The sequence below is a fragment of the Oncorhynchus gorbuscha genome, linkage group LG15 (assembly GCF_021184085.1).
Source record: "Oncorhynchus gorbuscha isolate QuinsamMale2020 ecotype Even-year linkage group LG15, OgorEven_v1.0, whole genome shotgun sequence".
NCBI classification, from domain to species: domain Eukaryota; kingdom Metazoa; phylum Chordata; class Actinopteri; order Salmoniformes; family Salmonidae; genus Oncorhynchus; species Oncorhynchus gorbuscha.
This window is the reverse complement of record NC_060187.1, coordinates 17984906-18011500: the sequence shown is the minus strand read 5'-3', so window position 1 is coordinate 18011500 and position 26595 is coordinate 17984906. Positions and strand designations below refer to the sequence as shown.

The following is a 26595-nucleotide window of genomic DNA, read 5'->3' as shown; positions in this document are numbered from 1 at the left end:
TAGAGCTCCGAGATAGGATTGTGTAGAGGCACAGATCTGGGAAGGGTACCAAAACATGTCTGCAGCACTGAAGGTTCCCAAGAACACAGTGGTCTCCATCATTCTTAAATGGAAGAAGTTTGCAACCACCAAGACTCTTCCTGGAGCTGGCCGCCCGGCCTTGGTCATCAAGGTGTTCAAGAACCCGATAGTCACTCTGACAGAGCTCCAGAGTTCCTCTGTGGAGATGGGAGAACCTTCCAGGAGGACAACCATCTCTGCAGCACTCCACCAATCAGGCCTTGATGGTACAGTGGCCAGGTATCCAAGATGGCGTAGCAGTAAGTCATCCTGTCGTATCGTCTCTCTGTAAATATCTGTAAATATCGTCTCTTTTTCGTTTTAGATATTTTTCTTCGCATATCTTTAAAAACATTTTGCTAAACCTAAGCTTCCAAATACTCTCCTGCAATCCGCCTCACCCAATGTAGCTACTTTTCCTAAAGTATTTATATTTACTTCGGAACCGGAACCCCTCAACTGAAGCTAGCCAGCTAACCACCAGCTATGCTAGCGGTCTTCAGCTAACCGGTCATCAGCTAACCTTTAGCTCGGAAAGCTCTCGCCAGTTCGAACAACGCGACGCTAACCAGAGCATAACGGACCTATTTATTTTTATCCCCGGATTCCCTCCGCAAACGGAACATTTTTTTCAGCTGGATCTTCACAACTAGCTATCGAGCTAAACCGCAACCCTGGTTGATTACTCCTGGCTAGCGTTTCCACCCACGTAGCTTGAAGCTAGCCCGGCCAGAGCTCCTGTGTTCCTAGCATACTCCTGGGCTTCTATACCCGGATCCACGACCGGTCTATCGATGTCACTGCATGAAGAGGAATAAACAGACTCACCCCATCGCGACGTCCTCCAAAGGCTAACTCTCTAGCCCTCGCTATCTCCTTGCTTGCTAATTCGGCATGCTAACTGCTAGCTTGTTTAGCCCAGGTCCGCTAACTACTACCTTGTTTACCCCGGCCTGCTAATCTGTTAGCTTGTTAGCACAGGCCTGCTAACCGTCTGCATCGCAGTGGCCCATATGTACTTTCTATCTCTTCCCGATTTTTTAAATTTGTTTATTCCTTCCGGAAACCTGCCTAACCCAATGTGATACGGAATCGCTATTATTTTTAATTTTTAGAACACACTCAAGAACCTCCAGAAGCGAACCAGCTAACTAGCTACAAGCTACTTAGTCATTGTTAGTTTTTTAAAACCTGGATAACACTCGCCAGTCCAGCCCCCCTGCCCCATCCACCGCTGCCCCTGGACTCTGATCACTTGGCTACATAGCTGATGCACGCTGGACTGTCCATTAATCACGGTACTCCATTCTGCTTGTTTGATTTATCTGTCGGCCCCGTTGCCTAGTCAATGCCATTTTACCTGCTGTTGTTATGCTAGCTGATTAGCTGCTGTCTCACCCACTGTTTTAGCTAGCTTTCCCAATTAAACACCTGTGATAACTGTATGCCTCGCTGTATGTCTCTCTCAAATGTCAATATGCCTTGTATACTGTTGCTCAGGTTAGTTATCATTGTTTTAGTTCACAATGGAGCCCCTAGTCCCACTCCTCATACCCCTGATACCTCCTTTGTCCCACCTCCCACATATGCGGTGACCTCACCCATTACAACCAGCATGTCCAGAGATAAAAACTCTCTCATCATCACCCAGTGCCTGGGCTTACCTCCGCCGTACCCGCACCCCACCATACCCCTGTCTGCGCATTATGCCCTGAATATATTCTACCATGCCCAGAAACCTGCTCCTCTTATTCTCTGTCCCCAACGCTCTAGGCGACCAGTTTTGATAGCCTTTAGCCTCACCCTCATACTACTCCTTCTCTGTTCCGCGGGTGATGTGGAGGTAAACCCAGGCCCTGCATGTCCCCAGGCACCCTCATTTGTTGACTTCTGTGATCGAAAAAGCCTTGGTTTTCATGCATGTCAACATCAGAAGCCTCCTCCCTAAGTTTGTTTTACTCACTGCTTTAGCACACTCTGCTAACCCTGATGTCCTTGCCGTGTCTGAATCCTGGCTCAGGAAGGCCACCAAAAATTCAGAGATTTCCATACCCAACTATAACATCTTCCATCAAGATAGAACTGCCAAAGGGGGAGGAGTCGCAGTCTACTGCAGAGATAGCCTGCAAAGTAATGTCATACTTTCCAGGTCCATACCCAAACAGTTCGAACTACTAATTCTGAAAATTACTCTCTCCAGAAATAAGTCTCTCACTGTTGCCGCCTGCTACCGACCCCCCTCAGCTCCCAGCTGTGCCCTGGACACCATTTGTGAATTGATTGCCCCCCATCTAGCTTCTGAGTTTGTTCTGTTAGGTGACCTAAACTGGGATATGCTTAACACCCCGGCAGTCCTACAATCTAAGCTAGATGCCCTCAATCTCACACAAATCATCAAGGAACCCATCAGGTACAACCCTAACTCTGTAAGCAAGGGCACCCTCATAGACGTCATCCTGACCAACTGGCCCTCCAAATACACCTCCGCACCTCCGCTTGACCTCATCCCGTCAGTTGAGGATGCCTGGTCATTCTTTAAGAGTAACTTCCTCACCATTTTAGTTAAGCATGCTCCGTTCAAAAAATGCAGAACTAAGAACAGATACAGCCCTTGGTTCACTCCAGACCTGACAGCCCTCGACCAGCACAAAAACATCCTGTGGCGGACTGCAATAGCATCGAACAGTCCCCGCGATATGCAACTGTTCAGGGAAGTCTGGAACCAATACACGCAGTCAGTCAGGAAAGCTAAGGCCAGCTTCTTCAGGCAGAAGTTTGCATCCTGTAGCTCCAACTCCAAAAAGTTCTGGGACACTGAAGTCCATGGAGAACAAGAGCACCTCTTCCCAGCTGCCCACTGCACTGAGGCTAGGGAACACGGTCACCACCGACAAATCTATGATTATCGAAAACTTCAACAAGCATTTCTCAACGGCTGGCCATGCCTTCCGCCTGGCCACACCTACCTCGGCCAACAGCTCCGGCCCCCCCCGCAGCTCCTCGCCCAAGCCTCTCTGGGGTTCTCCTTTACCCAAATCCAGATAACAGATGTTCTGAAAGAGCTGCAAAACCTGGATCCGTATAAATCAGCTGGGCTTGACAATCTGGACCCTCTATTTCTGAAACTATCCGCCACCATTGTCGCAACCCCTATTACCAGCCTGTTCAACCTCTCTTTCATATCGTCTGAGATCCCCAAGGATTGGAAAGCTGCTGCAGTCATCTCCCTCTTCAAAGTGGGAGACACCCTGGACCCAAACTGTTACAGACCTATATCCATTCTGCCCTGCCTATCTAAGGTCTTCGAAAGCCAACTCAACAAACAGGTCACTGACCATCTCGAATCCCACCGTACCTTCTCCTCTATGCAATCTGATTTCCGAGCCGGTCACGGGTGCACCTCAGCCACACTCAAGGTACTAAACGACATCATAACCGCCATCGATAAAAGACAGTACTGTGCAGCCGTCTTCATCGACCTTGCCAAGGCTTTCGACTCTGTCAATCACCAGATTCTTATCGGCAGACTCAGTAGCCTCGGTTTTTCGGATGACTGAATGCCTGGTTCACCAATTACTTTTCAGACAGAGTTCAGTGTGTCAAATCAGAGGGCATGCTGTCCGGTCCTCTGGCAGTCTCTATGGGGGTGCCACAGGGTTCAATTCTCGGGCCTACTCTTTTCTCTGTATATATCAATGATGTTGGTCTTGCTGCGGGCGATTCCCTGATCCACCTCTACGCAGACAACACAATTCTATGTACTTTCGGCCCGTCATTGGACACTGTGCTATCTAACCTCCAAACGAGCTTCAATGCCATACAACACTCCTTCCGTGGCCTCCAACTGCTCTTAAACGCTAGTAAAACCAAATGCATGCTTTTCAACCGATCGCTGCCTGCACCCGCATGCCCGACTAGCATCACCACACTGGATGGTTCCGACCTTGAATATGTGGACACCTATAAGTACCTAGGTGTCTGGCTAGACTGCAAACTCTCCTTCCAGACCCATATCAAACATCTCCAATCGAAAATCAAATCAAGAGTCGGCTTTCTATTCCGCAACAAAGCCTCATTCACTCACGCTGCCAAGCTTACCCTAGTAAAACTGACTATCCTACCGATCCTCGACTTCGGCGATGTCATCTACAAAATCGCTTCCAACACTCTACTCAGCAAACTGGATGCAGTTTATCACAGTGCCATCCGTTTTGTCACTAAGGCATCCTTATACTACCCACCACTGCGACTTGTATGCTCTAGTCGGCTGGCCCTCGCTACATATTCATCGCCAGACCCACTAGCTCCAGGTCATCTACAAGGCCATGCTAGGTAAAGCTCCGCCTTATCTCAGTTCACTGGTCACGATGGCAACACCCATCCGTAGCACGCGCTGCAGCAGGTGTATCTCACTGATCATCCCTAAAGCCAACACCTCATTCGGCCGCCTTTCGTTCCAGTACTCTGCTGCCTGTGACTGGAACGAATTGCAAAAATCGCTGAAGTTGGAGACTTAATCTCCGTAGACCAACTTCAAACATCAGCTATCTGAACAGCTAACCGATCGCTGCAGCTGTACATAATCTATTGGTAAATAGCCCACCCATTTTCACCTACCTCATCCCCACAGTTTTTATTTATTTACTTTTCTGCTCTTTTGCACACCAATATCTCTACCTGTACATGATCATCTGATCATTTATCACTCCAGTGTTAATCTGCAATATTGTAATTATTCGCCTACCTCCTCGTGCCTTTTGCACACATTGTATATAGACTCCCCTTTTTTCTACTGTGTTATTGACTTGTTAATTGTTTACTCCATGTGTAACTCTGTGTTGTCTGTTCACACTGCTATGCTTTATCTTGGCCAGGTCGCAGTTGCAAATGAGAACTTGTTCTCAACTAGCCTACCTGGTTAAATAAAGGTGAAATAAAATAAAATAAAAAAGGTGGAAGCCACTCATCAGTAAAAGGCACATGACAGCACACTTGGAGTTTGCCAAAAGGCACACTAAAGGCCTCAGACCATGAGAAATAAGATTCTCTGGTCTGATGAAACCAAGATTGAACTCTTTGGCCTGAATGCCAAGCGTCACATCTGGAGGAAACTAGACATGGTGGTGGCAGTATCATGCTGTGGGGATGTTTTTCAGCGACAGGGACTGGGGGACTAGTCTGGATGGAACGGAGCAAAGTACATAGAGATCCTTGATGAAAACCTGCTTCAGACCTCAGACTAGGGCAAAGGTTTTACCATCCAACAGGACAACGACCCTACACCCAAAGTTAAGTCAACACAATCTCTGAATGTCCTTGAGTGGCCCTGCCAGAGCCCGGACTTGAACCCGATCAAACAACTCTGGAGAGACCTGAAAATAATCGAGGGTTCTGAATACTTTCCAAATGCACTGTATATAGGTGAAAGCCTTATGTTCCACGTAGGATTAACAGGTGTACCTTCTCGGTGCAGCTTGGGGCTAATAAGGCGGTTGTAGCTGAGGTTGAGCTCGGTCAGGGTGTAAAGCATCACCAGGTCATTGCGTCCAATCTCGTTTATGCCGTTGTGAAGCAGCATAAGGGTCTTGGCTCGGCGGGGTAGACCCCTGGGGACACGCTCCAGCTGGTTGTTGTACATGTGGAGGGTGTGTAGCTTCTTCAGGCCCTTGGGAGAAGAGAAAACTATTTTTGTGAACAATTTAACGTTATTGTAAGCGCATATCATTGCACATTTCTCATAAATACAAAAACATATACACAAATGATGATAATCATAACATCACAACAATTGTGCCCGACACTCTGTGGTGGTTCAACCTGACCAAACTAACCATCAGATCAAGCTATATAGCCATCTATCATATTTTTCATGGTCCTTTGAGCTAGATACACCTGTGGCGGTGAATCTATCCACAGTATTAGATTTAACCAGTTGAATAAAAAAGGCAACATTTAGATTTCCGTCTAAATAGACATACCCAAACATAATTATTTTTCATGAGATGGCCATTAACAATAAATGGTCATGTTGCATAGTTTTAGAAAGGTCTGGTACTCACCTTTCTTTGTACAAATAGTTGTACTCACTTATGAAGACACAAGCTCAAATACATAGTAGAAATATATATATATTTTTCTATTCAACAAAAGTGGGGCAATAGGGCCATATGCGGGACTTAAGTAACCCAAGTATTCAGCAATGCTGTAGGCATACATGGAATGCAGCTTGGTGTATGGAGCGGGAGCGTAGCTGATTGTTGTGCAGCAGTAGGTACTCCAGGTTACGGCAGGCTATGAGGGCATCGCCAGGGATACTGCGGATGTTGTTCTTCTCTAGGTGTAGCAGTATCAGACCTCGAGGCAGACCCTGAGGAACCACACTCAGGTTGTTGTTGGACAGGTCCAGATACTCCAGCTTGGTCAACTGGCTGAGAGGGGAGAAGAGAGGGTGATGTTATCTTTGATAGAGAAGAGGTTAGGTTATCACTTTATCTTTAAAGCTCATCTTTCCATGAATAGATGAATCTCACTTTTCTCTCCCATTTTGATATTTTCTCAGAATGTACCAGCTCAACCTAATATCTCACCATTGGCCTCTCTCTCTCCCCCATCTCTCTCTCTCTCCATCTCTATCTGTCTCTCCCCCATCTGTCTCTCTCCCCCCATCTCTCTCTCTCTCCCCATCTCTCTCTCTCTCTCTCTCCCCATCTCTCTCTCTCTCTCTCTCTCTCTCTCTCCCCATCTCTCTCTCTCTCCCCATCTCTCTCTCTCTCCCCATCTCTCTCTCTCCCCCATCTCTCTCTCTCCCCCATCTCTCTCTCTCCCCATCTCTCTCTCCCCTCCTCTCTCCCCATCTCTCTCCCCATCTCTCTCTCTCCCCATCTCTCTCTCTCTCTCTCTCTCTCTCTCCCCATCTCTCTCTCTCTCCCCATCTCTCTCTCTCTCCCATCTCTCTCTCTCTCCCATCTCTCTCTCTCCCCATCTCTCTCTCTCTCCCCATCTCTCTCTCCCCATCTCTCTCTCTCTCAATTCAATTCAATTCAAGGGCTTTATTGACATGTGTTAACATTGCCAAAGCAAGTGAGGGAGATAATATATAAAGTGAATATATAAAGTGAAATAAACAATACAAAATTAACAGTAAACATTACTTATACAGAAGTTTCAAAACAATAAAGACATTACAAATGTCATATTATATATATATATACAGTGTTTTAACAATGTACAAATGGTTAAAGGACACAAGATAAAAATAAATAAGCATAAATATGGGTTGTATTTACAATGGTGTTTGTTCTTCACTGGTTGCCCTTTTCTCGTGGCAACATGTCACAAATCTTGCTGCTGTGATGGCACACTGTGGAATTTCACCCAGTAGATATGGGAGTTTATCAAAATTGGATTTGTTTTCGAATTCTTTGTGGATCTGTGTAATCTGAGGGAAATATGTCTCTCTAATATGGTCATACATTGGGCAGGAGGTTAGGAAGTGCAGCTCAGTTTCCACCTCATTTTGTGGGCAGTGAGCACATAGCCTGTCTTCTCTTGAGAGCCATGTCTGCCTACGGCAGCCTTTCTCAAAAGCAAGGTTATGCTCACTGCCCATGTTCACTGTCTGTACATAGTCAAAGCTTTCCTTAATTTTGGGTCAGTCACAGTGGTCAGGTATTCTGCCGCGGTGTACTCTCTGTGTAGGGCCAAATAGCATTCTTGTTTGCTCTGTTTTTTTGTTAATTCTTTCCAATGTGTCAAGTAATTATCTTTTTGTTTTCTCATGATTTGGTTGGGTCTAATTGTGCTGCTGTCCTGGGACTCTGTATGGTGTGTTTGTGTTTGTGAACAGAGCCCCAGGACCCGCTTGCTTAGGGGACTCTTCTCCAGGTTCATCTCTCTGTAGGTGATGGCTTTATTATGGAAGGTTTGGGAATCGCTTCCTTTTAGGTGGTTATAGAATTTAACGGCTCTTTTCTGGATTTTGATAATTAGTGGGTATCGGCCTAATTCTGCTTTGCATGCATTATTTGGAGTTCTACGTTGTACACGGAGGATATTTTTGCTGCAGAATCTCAATTTGGTGTTTGTCCCATTTTGTGAAGTCTTGGTTGGTGAGCGGACCCCAGACCTCACAACCATATAGGGCAATGGGCTCTATGACTTATTCAAGTATTTTTAGCCAAATCCTAATTGGTATGTTGAAATTTATGTTCTTTTTGATGGCATAGAATGCCCTTCTTGCCTTGTGTCTCAGATCGCTCACAGCTTTGTGGAAGTTGATGGCGCTGTGGTGCTGATGTTTAGGCCAAGGTATGTATAGTTTTTTGTGTGCTCTAGGGCAACAGTGTCTAGATGGAATTTGTATTTGTGGTCCTGGTGACTGGGCCTTTTTTGGAACACCATTATTTTGGTCTTACTGAGATTTACTATAAGGGCCCAAGTCTGACAGAATCTGTGCATAAGATCTAGGTGCTGCTGTAGGCCCTTCTTGTTTGGTGACAGAAGCACCAGATCATCAGCAAACAGCAGACATTTCACTTCGGATTCTAGCAGGGTGAGGCCGGGTGCAGCAGACTTTTCTAGTGCCCGCGCCAATTTGTTGATATATATATTGAAGAGGGTGGGGCTTAAGCTGCATCCCTGTCTCACCCCACGACCCTGTGTGAAGAAATGTGTGTGTTTTTTGCCAATTTTAACCGCACACTTGTTGTTTGTGTACATGGATTTTATAATGTCGTATGTTTTACCCCCAACACCACTTTCCATCAGTTTGTATAGCAGACCCTCATGCCAAATTGAGTCGAAGGATTTTTTGAAATCAATAAAGCATGAGAAGACTTTGCCTTTGTTTTGGTTTGTTTGGTTGTCAATTAGGGTATGCAGGGTGAATACATGGTCTGTTGTATGGTAATTTGGTAAAAAGCCAATTTGACATTTGCTCAGTACATTGTTTTCATTGAGGAAATGTACGAGTCTGCTGTTAATGATAATGCAGAGGATTTTACCAAGGTTACTGTTGATGCATATTCCACGGTAGTTATTGGGGTCAAATTTGTCTCCACTTTTGTGGATTGGGGTGATCAGTCCTTGGTTCCAAATATTGGAGAGGATGCCAGGGCTAAGGATGATGTTAAAGAGTTTTAGTATAGCCAATTGGAATTTGTTGTCTGTATATTTGATCATTTCATTGATGATACCATCAACACCACAGGCCTTTTTGGGTTGGAGGGTTCTTATTTTGTCCTGTAACTCATTCAATGTAATTGGAGAATCCAGTGGGTTCTGGTAGTCTTTAATAGTTGATTCTAAGATCTGTATTTGATCATGTATATGTTTTTGCTCTTTATTCATTGTTATAGAGCCAACAAGATTGGAGAAGTGGTTTACCCATACATCTCCATTTTGGATAGATAATTCTTCGTGTTGTTGTTTGTTTAGTGTTTTCCAATTTTCCCAGAAGTGGTTAGAGTCTATGGATTCTAAGTCTAGGGAGCTGATTTTCTTTTTCCGTAGTGTATTTCTGTATTGTTTTAGTGATTCTCTCTCTCTCTCTCTCTCTCTCTCTCTCTCTCTCTCTCTCTCTCTCTCTCTCTCTCTCTCTCTCTCTCTCTCTCTCTCTCTCTCTCTCTCTCTCTCTCTCTCCCCATCTCTCTCTCTCCCCATCTCTCTCTCTCTCTCTCTCTCTCTCTCTCTCTCTCTCTCTCTCTCTCTCTCTCTCTCTCCCCTCTCTCTCTCTCTCTCATCTCTCTCTCTCTCTCTCTCTCTCCCCTCTCTCTCTCATCTCTCTCCCCATCTCTCTCTCTCTCTCTCTCTCTCCCCTCTCTCTCTCTCTCCCATTACATAATCATTGTCCCTGCCTGTTTCATTACAGTATCATTGTCCCTGTCTGTTTCATTACAGTATCATTGTCCCTGTCTGTTTCATTACAGTATCATTGTCCCTCCCTGTTTCATTACAGTATCATTGTCCCTGCCTGTTTCATTACAGTATCATTGTCCCTGCCTGTTTCATTACAGTATCATTGTCCCTGCCTGTTTCATTACAGTATCATTGTCCCTGTCTGTTTCATTACAGTATCATTGTCCCTCCCTGTTTCATTACAGTATCATTGTCCCTACCTGTTTCATTACAGTATCATTGTCCCTGCCTGTTTCATTACAGTATCATTGTCCCTCCCTGTTTTATTACAGTATCATTGTCCCTCCCTGTTTCATTACAGTATCATTGTCCCTCCCTGTTTCATTACAGTATCATTGTCCCTCCCTGTTTCATTATAGTATCATTGTTCCTGCCGGTTTCGTACAGTATGATTCCCCTGCCTGTGTCATTTTGCAGTGTCATTGTCCCAGCTTTACATTGGCGTGTGTTGTAAAGTCTATAGGTCTTTGCTTTTCATCAATACCCTCAGTAATAATGTAATAGGTGTCCTTGGATATATTGAATCGTAGAAGAAGACTTTGGTCAGGTGGACATAATGGCTCTCTGTTGTGTTTTTGTGTTTGTCTGTAAGTCTGAGTATCATACACATTGACAGTAAATGGTACTACAGTACCTGAAGGTCTCGTTGTCCATGCCTTCGTTGCTAAGCAGGTTGTTCTGTAGGTAGAGCTCTCTGAGCTGGTTCAGGCTATCAAACGCCCCTGATGGGATCTTCTCCAGCATGTTGTTCTGTTATACCAAGAAGACACACACAATCATCAACACTTATGATTTTCAAAGACACTTGTTAATATTTTTGTTTCCTCTTCTCCTTTAATCCCCCTCCTCGAGGAAATTGAGAAAGAGCCTCAAATGCTTAGCTGTATGTATGTGGAGTGTGCTGTTCTGACGCTTCTTAATTGTCTAAGGTCAGGTACTCTGTACATACAATACCTTTAGATGTAGGCGGTAGAGAGCAGGGGGCAGGTTCCTAGGGACGTAGCGGAGGAAGTTACTGGACATGATGAGAACCTCTAGGCTGTCAGAACCGTTAAACATGTTCTCTGGTAGCCCTGCATCTGTCAGTTTGTTGTTATGGAGATACACTGACCTGGGGTGGAGTTAGGACACAGGGGAGAAAGCATGTTATTAGTGGTTAAATGTGTTATGCTATGAAAGAAGCAAGGTAATTAAAGGCAATATAACAATATAACACCTATAGCAACATCAAATCAAATTGTATTTGTCACATGCGGCGAATACAACAGGTGTAGGCCGTACAGTTAAATGCTTACTTACAAGCCCTTGACCAACAATGCAGTTTTAAGAAAAAATATGTTAAAAAATAAGAAATAAAGTAACAAATAATGGGGAGCAGTAAAATAACAATAGCGAGGCTATATACAGGGGGTACCGGTACAGAGTCAATGTGCGGGGGCACCGGTTAGTCGAGGTAATTGAGGTAATATATACATGTGGGCAGAGTTATTAAAGTGACTTATGCATAGATAATAACTGAGAGTAGCAGCAACATAAAAGGGGGTGGGGACAATGCAAGTAGTCTGGGTAGCCATTTGTTTCAGATGTTCAGTAGTCTTATGGCTTTGGGGTAGAAGCTGTTAAGAAGCCTCTTGGACCTAGACTTGACGCTTCCGTACCACTTGTCATGCAGTAGCAGAGAGAACAGTCTATGACTAGGGTGGCTGGAGTCTTTGACAACCAGTGGTTGCATCACTGCCTGGTATGACAACTTCTCGGCGTCCATCCTCAAGGCACTACAGAGAGTAGTGCGTACAGCCCAGTACATCAAGCTTCCTGCCATCCGGGACCTCTATCCCAGACGGTGTCAGAGGAAGACCTTAAAAATTGTCCCAAAAAAATGTGTCAATGCAACCAGGATGCTCTCGATGGTGCAGCTGTAGAACCTTTTGAGGATCTGAGGACCATTGCCAAATCTTTTTAGTCTCCTGAGGGGGAACAGGTTTTGTCGTGCTCTCTTCACGACTGTCTTGGTGGTTTGTTGGTGATGTGGACACCAAGGAACTTGAAGCTCTCAACCTGCTCCACTACAGCTCCGTCGATGAGAATGGTGGCATGCTCGGTCCTCCTTTTCCTGTAGTCCACAATCATGTCTCGTCGTTGTTGATGATCAGGCCTACCACTGTTGTGTCATCAGCAAACTTAATGATGGTGTTGGAGTCATGCCTGGCGGTGCAGTCATGAATGAACAAGGAGTACAGGAGGGGACTGAGCACGCACCCCTGAGGGGTCCCTGTGTTAAGGATGCGCGTGTCGGATGTGTAGTTACATACCCTTACCATCTGGGGGCGGCACGTCAGGAATTCCAGGATCCAGTTGCAGAGGGAGGTGTTTAGTCCCCGGGTCCTTAGCTTAGTGATGAGCTTTGAGGGCACTATGGTGTTGAATGCTAAGCTATGGTCAATGAATAGCATTCTCACATAGGTGTTCCTTTTGTCCAGGTGTGAAAGGGCAGTGTGGAGTGCAATAGAGATTGCATCATCTGTGGATCTGTTGGGGCGATATGCAAATTGGAGTGGGATACTGGTGATGATATGACCCATGACCAGCCTTTTAAAGCACTTCATGGCTACAGACGTGAGTGCTACGGGTCGGTAGTCATTTAGGCAGGTTACCTTAGTGTTCTTGGGCACAGGGATTATGGTGGTCTGCTTGAAACACGTTGGTATTACAGACTCAGACAGGGAGAGTTTGAAAATGTCAGTGAATACACTTGCCAGTTGGCCAGCGCATGCTCGGAGTACACGTCCTGGTAATCCGTCTGGCCCTGCGGCCTTGTGAATGTTGACCTGTTTAAAGGTCTTACTCACAACGGCTGCGGAGAGCGTGATCACACAGTCGTACGGAACAGCTGGTGCTCTCATGCATGTTTCAGTGTTACTTGCCTCGAAGCGAGCATAGAAGTAATTTAGCTCATCTGGTAGGATCGTGTCACTGGGCAGCTCTCGGCTGTGCTTCCCTTTGTAGTCTGTAATAGTTGAATAAGACCTTTCTACTGTGAGAATGTAATGTAATCTACTGTGAGAATGTAATCCTCCTACACAAAACCTCCCACCAACACACACACACACACACACACACACACAGACAGACAGACAGACAGACAGACAGACAGACAGACAGACAGACAGACAGACAGACAGACAGACAGACAGACAGACAGACTTACTTCAGTCCTGGCTTCTGGCCAAATGTGTACGGGTAGATCTTTGTGAGTGAATTTGCGGCAAAATCAGCACTGACCAGTGAGGGAGGCAGGTGTCTGGGTGCTGTGGTGAGCTGGGAGGGAAAAAGACAGGAAGAGAGAGAGAGAGAGAGAGAGAGATACTCTCTTAATTTATTTTCTACTGTTGTACTGACCAATGGCAGTAAGGGTTAATTTACATTCCTTCAGAAAGTATTCACACCACTTTACTTTTTCCTCATTTTGCTGTGTACCAGCCTGAATTTAAAATGGATTAAATTGAGATTGTTTTTCACTGGCTGACACACAATACCCCATACATTTTTACAAATTCATTAATATTGTAAAGCTGGAAAGTATTCAACCCCTTTGTTATGGCAAGCCTAAATATGTTCAGAAGTAAGAATGCGCTGAACAAGTCACATAATAAGTTCCATGGACTCACTCTGTGTGCAATAACAGTGTTTAGCATGATTTTTAAATGACTACCTCATTTCTGTACACCACACATACAATTATGTGTAAGGTCCCTCAGTCGAGCATTGACTTTCAAACACAGATTCAACCACAAAGACCAGGTTTTCCAACGCACCTATTGGTAGATGGATTTTTTTAAAGCAAACATTGAATATCCTTTTGATCATGATGAAGTTATTAGTTACACTTTAGATTGTGTATCAATACACCCAGTCACCACAAAGATACAGGCGTCCTTCCTAACTCAGTTGCCGGAGAAGAAGGAAACCGCTCAGGGATTTCACCATGAGGCCAGTGGTGACTTTAAAACAGTTAGAGTTTAATGGCTGAGATAGGAGAACATTAAGGACGGATCAACAGCATTGCAATTGCTCCACAATAATAACCCAATTGACAGAGTGAAAAGAAGGAAGAATAAAAATTATTCCAAAACATGCATCCTGTTTGCAACAACCCACTAATGAATTACTGCAAAAAAATGTGGTAAAGCAATTCACTTTTTGTCCTGAATACAGTGTTATATATATTTGGGGAAAATCCAATACAACAAATTACTGAGAACCACTCTCAATATTTTCAAGCATACTGGTGGCTGCATCATATTATGTGTATACTTGTAATCTCTAAGGACTGGGGAGATTTTCAGGATAAAAAAGAAACAGAACGTAGCTAAGCACAGGCAAAATCCTTGAGGAAAACCTGGTTCAGTCTGCTTTCCACAAGACACTGGGAGTTGAATTCACCTTTCAGCAGGACAATAACCCAAAACACAAGGCAAAATCTAAACTGGAGCTGCTTACCAAGAAGACAGTGTATGTTCTGGAGTCGCTAAGTTAGTTTTTTACTTAAATCTACTTGAAAATCTATCGGTGTCACAACTTCCGCCGAAGTTGGCTCCCCTGCCTGTTCGGGCGGTACACGGCGGTCGTCGTCAACGTCCTACTAGCCGCTACCGATCCCTTTTTCGTTTGTCTGTTGGTTTTGTCTTATTAGTTTCACCTGTGTTTATTTTGGTTTAATTAGCTTCCCTATATGTAGTAGTTTGACCCGCCCTTGTTTTGTGCGGGATTTTCTTAATGTTACGTGTGTGCATGTTAGGTAGTGGTGTATTTTCTTAATGTTACGTGTGTGCATGTTAGGTAGTGGTGTATTTTCTTAATGTTACGTGTGTGCATGTTAGGTAGCGGTGTATTTTCTTAATGTTACGTGTGTGCATGTTAGGTAGTGGTGTATTTTCTTATCCTTACTTGGCACCCTGTGGTTTTTGGGTTGTCTTGTATAGTGTCCTGTATTTTGTTGGTCTAGTTATTTTGGTGTGCAAAAGTAAAGCACTTCAACTCAGTTACTCTCTCTTTCTGCGTCTGATTCCTGCACCCACCTAGTCCCGCGTGACAATGGCACTTACCCAGAAAGACTCACAGCTGTAATCGCTGTCAAAGGTGCTTCTACAAAGTATTGACTCAGGGGTGTGAATACTTAGGTAAATTAGATATTTCTGTATTTCATTTTCAGTAAATTTTCAAAAATGTCCCATACGTCATCAGGAAGTTATTGCATTGTTGGCATACAGTGCATTCAGAAAGTACTCAGATCCCTTGACTTTTTCCACATTTTGTTACATTACAGCCTTATACAAAAATGTATCAAATTACATGTTTTCCTCATCAATTTACACACAATACACTATATTGACAAAATGAAAACAGGTTTTTAGAAATTTTGTGTTCAGACCCTTTGCTATGAGACTCAAAATTGATGCATCCGGATTCCATTTATCATCCTTGAGATGTTTATGCAACTTGACTGGAGTCCAACTGTGGTAAATGCAATCGTTTTGACATGATTTGGAAAGGCACACACCTGTCTATATAAGTTCCCACAGTTGACAGTGCATGTCAGAGAAAAAACAAGTAATTAGGTTGAAGGAACTGTCAATAGAGTTCCAAGTCAGGATTGTGTCGAGGCACAGATCTGGGGAAGGGTACCAAAACATTTCTGCAGAATTGAAGGTCCCCAAGAACACAGTGGCAGCCACCATTCTTAAATGGAAGAAGTTTGAAACCACCAAGACTCTTCCTAGAGCTGCCCGGCCAAACTGAACAATACGGGGAGAAGGGCATTGCTCAGGGAGGTGACCAAGAACCCAATGGTCACTCTGACTAAGCTCCAGAGTTCCTCTGTGGAGATGGGAGAACCTTCCAGAAGGACAACCATCTCTGCAGCACTCCAACAATCAGGCCTTTATGGTAGAGTGGCCAGATGGAAGCCACTCCTCAGTAAAAGGCACATGACTGCCCGCTTGGAGTTTGCCAAAAGGCACCTAAAGATGAGAAACAAGATTCTCTGGTCTGATGAAACCAAGATTGAACTCTTTGGCCTGAATGCCAAGCGTCACGTCTGGAAGAAACCTGGCAGCATCCGTATGGTGAAGCATGGTAGTGGCAGCATCATGCTGTGGGGATGTTTTTCAGCGGCAAGGACTGGGAGACTAGTCGGGATCGAGGGAAAGATAAATGGAACAAAGTACAGAGATATCCTTGATGAAAACCCAGACCTAGTCAGGACTTGAACCCAATCAAACATCTCTGTAAAGACTTGAAAATAGCTGTGCAGCGACGCTCCCCATCCAACTTGACAGAGCTTGAGAGGATCTGAAGAAAAGAATGGGGGAAATTCCCCGAATACAGGTGTGCCAAGCTTGTAGCGTCATACGCAAGAAGACTCAAGGCTGTTATCGCTGCCAGGTGCTTCAACAAAATACTGAGGAAAGAGTCTGAATACTTATGTAAATGTAATATATATATTTTTTATATTTATATATATAAATGTTCAAAAATGTCTAAAAACCTGTTTTTGCTTTGTCATAATGGGGTATTGTGTGTAGATTGATTAGGGGGAAAAAATTATTTAATCTATTTAAAATAACGTAACAAAATGTGGAGGGGTCTGAATACTTTCCGGATGCACTGTATGACTGTGGCAGGCTTTACTCTCCCCTCATCTAAAACAGGGTAAAACTCCTTTCAGTCACTCCTCTGAATATTTGATCAACTATTAGAAATGTAGTAACAGAGAGAGAATACAGAAATAGGAGTAACTGCTACAGTAGTAGCAAGCTTAACGTTAGTGTTACATGGCTTTATATCTGCTCCCCTATCAACATGCTTTTATGGATTAAAGAAACATGGATTCTTTTAGGCTTAGTGAGCACTTTAAAATCCCCTTTCTTTCTGGTTCTCTCCCTTTCTCCATCTCTCTACCTCCCCCTCTCCCTTCCTCTCCCTTTCTCCATCTCTCTCCCTTTCTCCATCTCTCTACCTCCCTCTCTCCCTTTCTCTCCCTTTCTCACTCACTCACTCTCTCTCTCCCTCACCCTCTCTCGCTCAGTCAAAAATGACTGTATGCCACAGCGACATTTTAGATCTGACCAGCTGGCATGGATACACTGGAAGTGATTACAACCATAAGCGGGCACACACTGGGTGAGAAGAGAATGGATATTGCCTGGTTGACTGTCTGCCACCTTTCCTTCTGGCAACAGCAGCACTGCTGGCAAACATACAGCATCACAACATAAAATAATATATTAGACATTTCACACAGAATTGTACTGTGACACACTAAGAATAGGAGATCCTGGGTGGAAGATCCAAGTATGGAAGGGAAAGCAAAATGTTAATTCTAGAACCAACAAAAGCATGAGTTTCAAATTCCATTTTTGAACGGGTATTTCAGCCATTTGGTTATTTTGCGGTTTTGTTCAGAAAGCAATTACTCTTTGGAGGGAGATATTGTGTTATGGCTCTAGCCTGAGTCATTACATATTTGTATTGCTGAATTCTTGTGGATGTAGGACTTTGGTTGTCTCAACCTGGAGATCATCCAAGCTCACTCAGTATGGTTTGTATTGCTCAAAATAAAACTTTAAAACTGTTTTTTTTATTATGATTCCTATAGGAGTAGAACCAAGTGGAGGTGTGAAGATGGTTTCAGAGAGCTCCATGGTGACCCTAGCAGCACTTTTAATGAGCACAGCACACTATACTGTGTGCTACTCTCTCCTGGGAGTTCTGATTATGTATGATTACCACAAGTGAAAATGGTAAAACTTTAATTGGATAGTTCATCTGTAGATGCTCTAAAGACTATCTACTAATCCTAACCCTTATCCTAATCCTAACTCTAACCCTTATCCTAATCCTAACTCTAACCCTTATCCTAATCCATCTGTAGATGCTCTAAAGACTATCTACTAATCCTAACCCTTATCCTAATCCTAACTCTAACCCTTATCCTAATCCATCTGTAGATGCTCTACAGACTATCTACTAACCCTAACCCTTATCCTAATCCTAACCCTAGCCCCAGTCTTTACCTTTACCCTAACCCTTATTCTAAACCTAACCCTAACCTTAGCAAGCAGTTACTTATCAGCAGATAGTTTGTTGATAGTATGACCATCTGTAGAGCATCTACAGATGGGCAATCCGGACTATTCAAATAAAGTGTGACCGTGAAATCGAACTGAAGAATGTTTACATAGGCCCAAATGAACCAGATTCAAGTTCTGTAACAGTGAAGGAAGAATAGTGATTTGTTTTTTCTGAAGGCGAAGTTCTCTGTTTACGACTGTGTTTATAATGACGCACCTTGTTATTGGCCAAGTACAAGTAGGTCAGCTGTTCCAGCACTGTAAACCCTTCATCTTCAAGGCCTGAAAACACACACACATGCACACACACACACATAAACACGCACGCAAACTAAATGGAACATGAATATAGAACATGTTATTCAGCCTTCAACCCATGCTTAAAAGCATATACAACACAGAAGATAAAGATCGGACTGCTTTGCTTAAGTGAAAAAAGCTGGACAGCAAATAAGAGAAAATAACACACATATGTTAATCATAATTCCAGCTAAGCATATATTATAAATGGGTTGGATCTAGAAGAACTGGAGCCCAGTCTGTAAACCCGACAGTCTACCATAGGCTGCGATTCCACATGGACCCAGACAGAGAAAGACAGATAGAACAAGACAATAATAAGACACAAACAGAGTTCTCACAGTTTGTTGTCAACAAATAAAAAAATGTCCAACCACACATAATGTCTGTATCTCCACTAGCTACTTTCAGATATCCGTCCCCTGATGTCATTCATTTGTTGTTTTCGTTTGATTCTTTCTCTCTTAGTCTCTGTGTCTGGTTTATCTTGCATGTGTAACGGATGTGAAACGGCTAGCTTAGTTAGCTGTGGTGCGTGCTAAATAGCGGTTCAATCGGTGACGTCACTTGCAAGGGCCGCGGCTTTTGTGGAGCGATGGGTAACAATGATGGGTAACAATGCTTCGTGGGTGACTGTTGTTGATGCGTGCAGAGGGTCCCTGGTTCGCGCCCGGGTATGGGCGAGGGGACGGTCTACAGTTATACTGTTACACATGGTCAGACTAACGTCTGACTGTCTCTTTCTCCCTTGGCTACTTTCAGACTAAATGTCTGTCTGTCTGTCTGTCTGTCTGTCTGTCTGTCTGTCTGTCTGTCTGTCTGTCTGTCTGTCTGTCTGTCTGTCTGTCTGTCTGTCTGTCTGTCTGTCTGTCTGTCTGTCTGTCTGTCTGTCTGTCTGTCTGTCTGTCTGTCTGTCTGTCTGTCTGTCTGTCTGTCTGTCTGTCTGTCTGTCTGTGTGTCTGTCTGTGTGTCTGTGTGTCTGTCTGTGTGTAGGTTGGTGGGAGGTTTTGTGTAGGAGGATTACATTCTCACAGTAGATTACATTACATTCTCACAGTAGAAAGGTCTTATTCAACTATTACAGACTACAAAGGGAAGCACAGTCTGTCTGTCTGTCTCTTGCTCCCATAGTAAACTTAATAAGTTGATTCTCTTCCAGTCTGACTAGTTTTTACCTTGCTCTCTCTCTCTGTCTAGTTGTTACCTTGGACTCTATCTCTCTCTCTGTCTAGTTTTTACCTTGCTCTCTCAATTCAATTCAATTCAAGGGGCTTTATTGGCATGGGAAACATGTGTTAACATTGCCAAAGCAAGTGAGGTAGATAATATACAAAAGTGAAATAAACAATAAAAATTAACAGTAAACATTACACATACATAAAGTTCAAAACAATAAAGACATTACAAATGTCATATTATACATATATATATATATATATATACAGTGTTGTAAGAATGAGCAAATGGTTAAAGAACACAAGGGAAATAAATACGCATAAATATGGGTTGTATTTACAATGGTGTTTGTTCTTCACTGGTTGCCCTTTTCTTGTGGCAACAGGTCACAAATCTTGCTGCTGTGATGGCACACTGTGGAATTTCCCCGGTAGATATGGGAGTTTATCAAAATTGGATTTGTTTTCTAATTCTTTGTGGATCTGTGTAATCTGAGGGAAATATGTTTCTCTAATATGGTCATACATTGGACAGGAGGTTAGGAAGTGCAGCTCAGTTTCCACCTCATTTTGTGGGCAGTGTGCACATAGCCTGTCTTCTCTTGAGAGCCACGTCGGTCTACGGCGGCCTTTCTCAATAGCAAGGCTATGCTCACTAAGTCTGTACATCGTCAAATCTTTTCTTAAGTTTGGGTCAGTCACAGTGGACAGGTATTCTGCCACTGTGTACTCTCTGTTTAGGGCCTCTCTCTCTCTAGTTCTTACCTTGCTCTCGCTCTCTCTCTCCCTAGTTCTTACCTTGCTCTCTATTTCACTCTCTGTCTAGTTTTTACCTTGCTCTCTATTTCTCTCTCTGTCTAGTTTTTACCTTGCTCTCTCTCCCTCTGTCTAGTTCTTACCTTGCTCTAGCTCCCTCTGTCTAGTTCTTACCTTGCTCTATCTCCCTCTGTCTAGTTCTTACCTTGCTCTCTCACTCTGTCTAGTTTTTACCTTGCTCTCTCACCCTGTCTAGTTTTTACCTTGCTCTCTATTTCTCTCTGTCTAGTTCTTACCTTGCTCTCTTATGTCTAGATTTACTTTGCTCTCTATTTATTTTTTAAATATTTATTTTACCCCTTTTTCTCTCCAATATCATGGTCTTGTCACATCCCTGCAACTCCCGTACGGACTCGGGAGAGACGTAGTTCGAGAGCCGTGCATCCTCCGAAACACGACCCAGCCATGCCGCTCTCCTTATTTGACACAATGCATACTTAACCCTGAAGCCAGCCTCACCAATGTGTCGGAGGAAGCACCATACACCTGGAGACCGTGTCAGCGTGCATGCGCACGGCCTCCAACAGGAGTTGCTAGAGCGCGATGGGACAAGGACATCCCAGCCAGCCAAACCCTTCCCTAACCCGGACGACGCTGGGCCAATTGCGCGCCTCCCCACTGCGACAGAGCCTAGACTCGAACCAGGATCTCTAGTAGCACAGCTATCACTGTGATGCAGTGTCTTAGACCACTGCGCCACCTGGGAGGCCCCTCTGTCTAGTTTTATACTTGCTTTCTGTCTCCCGTCTCCCGTCTCTGTCTAGTTATTACCTTGCTCTCTGTCTAGTTATTACCTTGCTCTCTCTCTCCCGGCTCTGTCGAGTTATTACCTTGCTCACTGTCTAGTTATTACCTTGCTCTCTGTCTAGTTATTACCTTGCTCTCTGTCTCCCGTCTCTGTCTAGTTATTACCTTGCTTTCTGTCTCCCGTCTCTGTCTAGTTATTACCTTGATCTCTGTCTAGTTATTACCTTGCTCTCTGTCTCCCGTCTCTGTCTAGTTATTACCTTGCTCTCTGTCTCCCGTCTCTGTCTAGTTATTACCTTGCTCTCTGTCTAGTTATTACCTTGCTCTCTCTCTCCCGTCTGACTAGTTATTACCTTGATCTCTGTCTAGTTATTACCTTGCTCTCTGTCTCCCGTCTCTGTCTAGTATTTACCTTGCTCTCTCTCTCCCCTCTGACTAGTTATTACCTTGCTCTCTGTCTCCCGTCTCTGTCTAGTTATTACCTTGTTCTCTGTCTCCCGTCTCTGTCTAGTTATTACCTTGATCTCTCTCTCCCGTCTCTGTCTAGTATTTACCTTGCTCTCTGTCTCCCGTCTCTGCCTAGTTATTACCTTGCTCTCTGTCTAGTTATTACCTTGTTCTCTGTCTCCCGTCTCTGTCTAGTTATTACCTTGATCTCTCTCTCCCGTCTCTGTCTAGTATTTACCTTGCTCTCTGTCTCCCGTCTCTGCCTAGTTATTACCTTGCTCTCTGTCTAGTTATTACCTTGATCTCTCTCTCCCGTCTCTGTCTAGTATTTACCTTGTTCTCTGTCTCCCATCTCTGTCTAGTTATTACCTTGATCTCTCTCTCCCGTCTCTGTCTAGTATTTAGCTTGTTCTCTGTCTCCCGTCTCTGTCTAGTATTTACCTTGCTCTCTCTCTCCCGTCTCTGTCTAGTATTTACCTTGCTCTCTGTCTCCCGTCTCTGTCTAGTATTTACCTTGCTCTCTGTCTAGTATTTACCTTGCTCTCTGTCTCCCGTCTCTGTCTAGTATTTACCTTGCTCTCTGTCTAGTATTTACCTTGCTCTCTGTCTCCCGTCTCTGTCTAGTATTTACCTTGCTCTCTGTCTAGTATTTACCTTGCTCTCTCTCTCCCGTCTCTGTCTAGTATTTACCTTGCTCTCTGTCTCCCGTCTCTCTCTAGTTTTTACCTTGCTCTCTCTCTCCCGTCTCTGTCTAGTATTTACCTTGCTCTCTCTCTCCCGTCTCTGTCTAGTATTTACCTTGCTCTCTCTCTCCCGTCTCTGTCTAGTATTTACCTTGATCTCTCTCTCCCGTCTCTGTCTAGTATTTACCTTGCTCTCTCTCTCCCGTCTCTGTCTAGTATTTACCTTGCTCTCTCTCTCCCGTCTCTGTCTAGTATTTACCTTGCTCTCTGTCTCCCGTCTCTGTCTAGTATTTACCTTGCTCTCTGTCTCCCGTCTCTGTCTAGTATTTACCTTGCTCTCTCTCTCTCCCGTCTCTGTCTAGTATTTACCTTGCTCTCTCTCTCTCCCGTCTCTGTCTAGTATTTACCTTGCTCTCCCGTCTCTGTCTAGTATTTACCTTGCTCTCCCGTCTCTATCTAGTATTTACCTTGCTCTCCCGTCTCTGTCTAGTATTTACCTTGCTCTCCCGTCTCTGTCTAGTATTTACCTTGCTCTCCCGTCTCTGTCTAGTATTTACCTTGCTCTCTCTCTCTCCCGTCTCTGTCTAGTATTTACCTTGCTCTCTCTCTCCCGTCTCTGTCTAGTATTTACCTTGCTCTCTCTCTCCCGTCTCTGTCTAGTTATTACCTTGCTCTCTGTCTAGTTTTTACCTTGCTCTCTGTCTCCCGTCTCTCTCTAGTTTTTACCTTGCTCTCTCTCTCCCGTCTCTGTCTAGTATTTACCTTGCTCTCCCGTCTCTGTCTAGTATTTACCTTGCTCTCCCGTCTCTGTCTAGTATTTACCTTGCTCTCCCGTCTCTGTCTAGTATTTACCTTGCTCTCCCGTCTCTGTCTAGTATTTACCTTGCTCTCCCGTCTCTGTCTAGTATTTACCTTGCTCTCTCTCTCTCCCGTCTCTGTCTAGTATTTACCTTGCTCTCTCTCTCCCGTCTCTGTCTAGTTATTACCTTGCTCTCTGTCTAGTTTTTACCTTGCTCTCTGTCTCCCGTCTCTCTCTAGTTTTTACCTTGCTCTCTCTCTCCCGTCTCTGTCTAGTTATCACCTTGCTCTCTCTCTCCCGTCTCTGTCTAGTATTTACCTTGCTCTCTCTCTCCCGTCTCTCTCTAGTTTTTACCTTGCTCTCTCTCTCCCGTCTCTGTCTAGTATTTACCTTGCTCTCTGTCTTCCGTCTCTGTCTAGTATTTACCTTGCTCTCTCTCTCCCGTCTCTGTCTAGTATTTACCTTGCTCTCTCTCTCTCCCGTCTCTGTCTAGTATTTACCTTGCTCTCTCTCTCCCATCTCTGTCTAGTATTTACCTTGCTCTCCCGTCTCTGTCTAGTATTTACCTTGCTCTCCCGTCTCTGTCTAGTATTTACCTTGCTCTCCCGTCTCTGTCTAGTATTTACCTTGCTCTCCCGTCTCTGTCTAGTATTTACGTCTCTGTCTAGTATTTACCTTGCTCTCCCTCTCTGTCCGTCTCTGTCTAGTATTTACCTTGCTCTCCCGTCTCTGTCTAGTATTTACCTGTTGTATTTACCTTGCTCTCTCTCCGTCTCTGTCTAGTTATTACCTTGCTCTCTGTCTAGTTTTTACCTTGCTCTCTGTCTCCCGTCTCTGTCTAGTTTTTACCTTGCTCTCTCTCTCCCGTCTCTGTCTAGTTATCACCTTGCTCTCTCTCTCCCGTCTCTGTCTAGTATTTACCTTGTCTCTAGTTTTTACCTTGCTCTCTCTCCCGTCTCTGTCTAGTATTTACCTTGCTCTCTGTCTTCCGTCTCTGTCTAGTATAGTATTTACCTCTCCCGTCTCTGTCTAGTATTTACCTTGCTCTCTCTCTCTCCCGTCTCTGTCTAGTATTTACCTTTTACCTCTGTCTAGTATTTCTTGCTCTCCCGTCTCTGTCTAGTATTTACCTTGCTCTTGTCTCTGTCTAGTATTTACCTGTCTAGTATTTACCTTGCTCTCCCGTCTCTGTCTAGTATTTACCTTGCTCTCCCGTCTCTGTCTAGTATTTACCTTGCTCTCCCGTCTCTGTCTAGTATTTACCTTGCTCTCCCGTCTCTGTCTAGTATTTACCTTGCTCTCTCTCTCTCCCGTCTCTGTCTAGTATTTACTCTGTCTAGCTGCTCTCTCTCTCCCGTCTCTGTCTAGTTATTACCTTGCTCTCTGTCTAGTTTTTACCTTGCTCTCTGTCTCCCGTCTCTCTCTAGTTTTTACCTTGCTCTCTCTCTCCCGTCTCTGTCTAGTATTTACCTTGTTCTCTGTCTCCCGTCTCTGTCTAGTTATTACCTTGCTTTCTGTCTCCCGTCTCTGTCTAGTTATTACCTTGATCTCTGTCTAGTTATTACCTTGCTCTCTGTCTCCCGTCTCTGTCTAGTTATTACCTTGCTCTCTGTCTCCCGTCTCTGTCTAGTTATTACCTTGCTCTCTGTCTAGTTATTACCTTGCTCTCTCTCTCCCGTCTGACTAGTTATTACCTTGATCTCTGTCTAGTTATTACCTTGCTCTCTCTCTCCCGTCTCTGTCTAGTATTTACCTTGCTTTCTGTCTCCCGTCTCTGTCTAGTTATTACCTTGCTCTCTGTCTAGTTTTTACCTTGCTCTCTCTCTCCCGGCTGTCGAGTTATTACCTTGCTCTCTGTCTAGTTATTACCTTGCTTTCTGTCTCCAGTCTCTGTCTAGTTATTAACTTGCTCTCTGTCTAGTTATTACCTTGCTCTCTGTCTCCCGTCTCTGTCTAGTTATTACCTTGCTTTCTGTCTCCCGTCTCTGTCTAGTTATTACCTTGCTCTCTGTCTAGTTATTACCTTGCTCTCTCTCTCCCGTCTGACTAGTTATTACCTTGATCTCTGTCTAGTTATTACCTTGCTCTCTGTCTCCCATCTCTGTCTAGTATTTACCTTGCTCTCTGTCTCCCGTCTCTGTCTAGTTATCACCTTGCTCTCTCTCTCCCGTCTCTGTCTAGTATTTACCTTGCTCTCTCTCTCCCGTCTCTCTCTAGTTTTTACCTTGCTCTCTCTCTCCCGTCTCTGTCTAGTTATCACCTTGCTCTCTCTCTCCCGTCTCTCTCTAGTTTTTACCTTGCTCTCTCTCTCCCGTCTCTGTCTAGTATTTACCTTGTTCTCTGTCTCCCGTCTCTGTCTAGTTTTTACCTTGCTCTCTCTCTCTCCCGTCTCTGTCTAGTTTTTACCTTGCTCTCTGTCTAGTTTTTACCTTGCTCTCTGTCTCCCGTCTCTGTCTAGTTTTTACCTTGCTCTCTCTCTCCCGTCTCTGTCTAGTTTTTACCTTGCTCTCTGTCTAGTATTTACCTTGCTCTCTCTCTCCCGTCTCTGTCTAGTTTTTACCTTGCTCTCCCGTCTCTGTCTAGTTTTTACCTTGCTCTCCCGTCTCTGTCTAGTATTTACCTTGCTCTCTCTCTCCCGTCTCTGTCTAGTTTTTACCTTGCTCTCTCTCTCCCGTCTCTGTCTAGTTTTTACCTTGCTCTCTGTCTAGTATTTACCTTGCTCTCTCTCTCCCGTCTCTGTCTAGTTTTTACCTTGCTCTCCCGTCTCTGTCTAGTATTTACCTTGCTCTCTGTCTCCCGTCTCTGTCTAGTATTTACCTTGCTCTCTCTCTCCCGTCTCTGTCTAGTTTTTACCTTGCTCTCTCTCTCCCGTCTCTGTCTAGTTTTTACCTTGCTCTCCCGTCTCTGTCTAGTATTTACCTTGCTCTCTCTCTCCCGTCTCTGTCTAGTTTTTACCTTGCTCTCTCTCTCCCGTCTCTGTCTAGTTTTTACCTTGCTCTCTGTCTAGTATTTACCTTGCTCTCTCTCTCCCGTCTCTGTCTAGTTTTTACCTTGCTCTCCCGTCTCTGTCTAGTATTTACCTTGCTCTCTCTCTCCCGTCTCTGTCTAGTTTTTACCTTGCTCTCTCTCTCCCGTCTCTGTCTAGTTATTACCTTGATATCTGTCTAGTTTTTACCTTGCTCTCTGTCTAGTTTTTACCTTGCTCTCTGTCTCCCGTCTCTGTCTAGTTATTACCTTGCTCTCTCTCTCCAGTCTGACTAGTTATTACATTGATCTCTGTCTAGTTATTACCTTGTTCTCTGTCTCCCGTCTCTGTCTAGTTATTACCTTGCTCTCTCTCTCTCCATGTCTGGTGTTTAGCTTGCTCTCACTCTGTCTAGTTTTTACTTTGCTCTCTCTCTGTCTAGTTCTTACCTTGCGTGGTCAGGCGGTTGTTTTGCAGATTTAGTGTTTCCAGTTGCTGCAGACGTGCCAGGTCCTCAACAGTTAATATTTCTATCCGGTTGTTCTAAGACAAAGTG

The 26595-nt window shown here is 44.3% G+C and overlaps 1 protein-coding gene across 1 annotated transcript in view; it reads right to left on the bottom strand.

Annotated features, from left to right (window-relative positions):
• Positions 1–26595, bottom strand: part of podn (podocan) — a 43553-nt gene that overhangs the window by 9744 nt on the left and 7214 nt on the right. Inside the window, exons 4-10 of the mRNA XM_046300292.1 lie at positions 26489–26582; positions 18325–18389; positions 13184–13293; positions 10930–11086; positions 10610–10725; positions 6275–6488; positions 5521–5725 (exon numbers count right to left, since the gene is read on the bottom strand). Of these exons, the coding sequence (XP_046156248.1) occupies positions 5521–5725; positions 6275–6488; positions 10610–10725; positions 10930–11086; positions 13184–13293; positions 18325–18389; positions 26489–26582 (961 nt within the window). The remainder of the gene's footprint in view (positions 1–5520; positions 5726–6274; positions 6489–10609; positions 10726–10929; positions 11087–13183; positions 13294–18324; positions 18390–26488; positions 26583–26595) is intronic.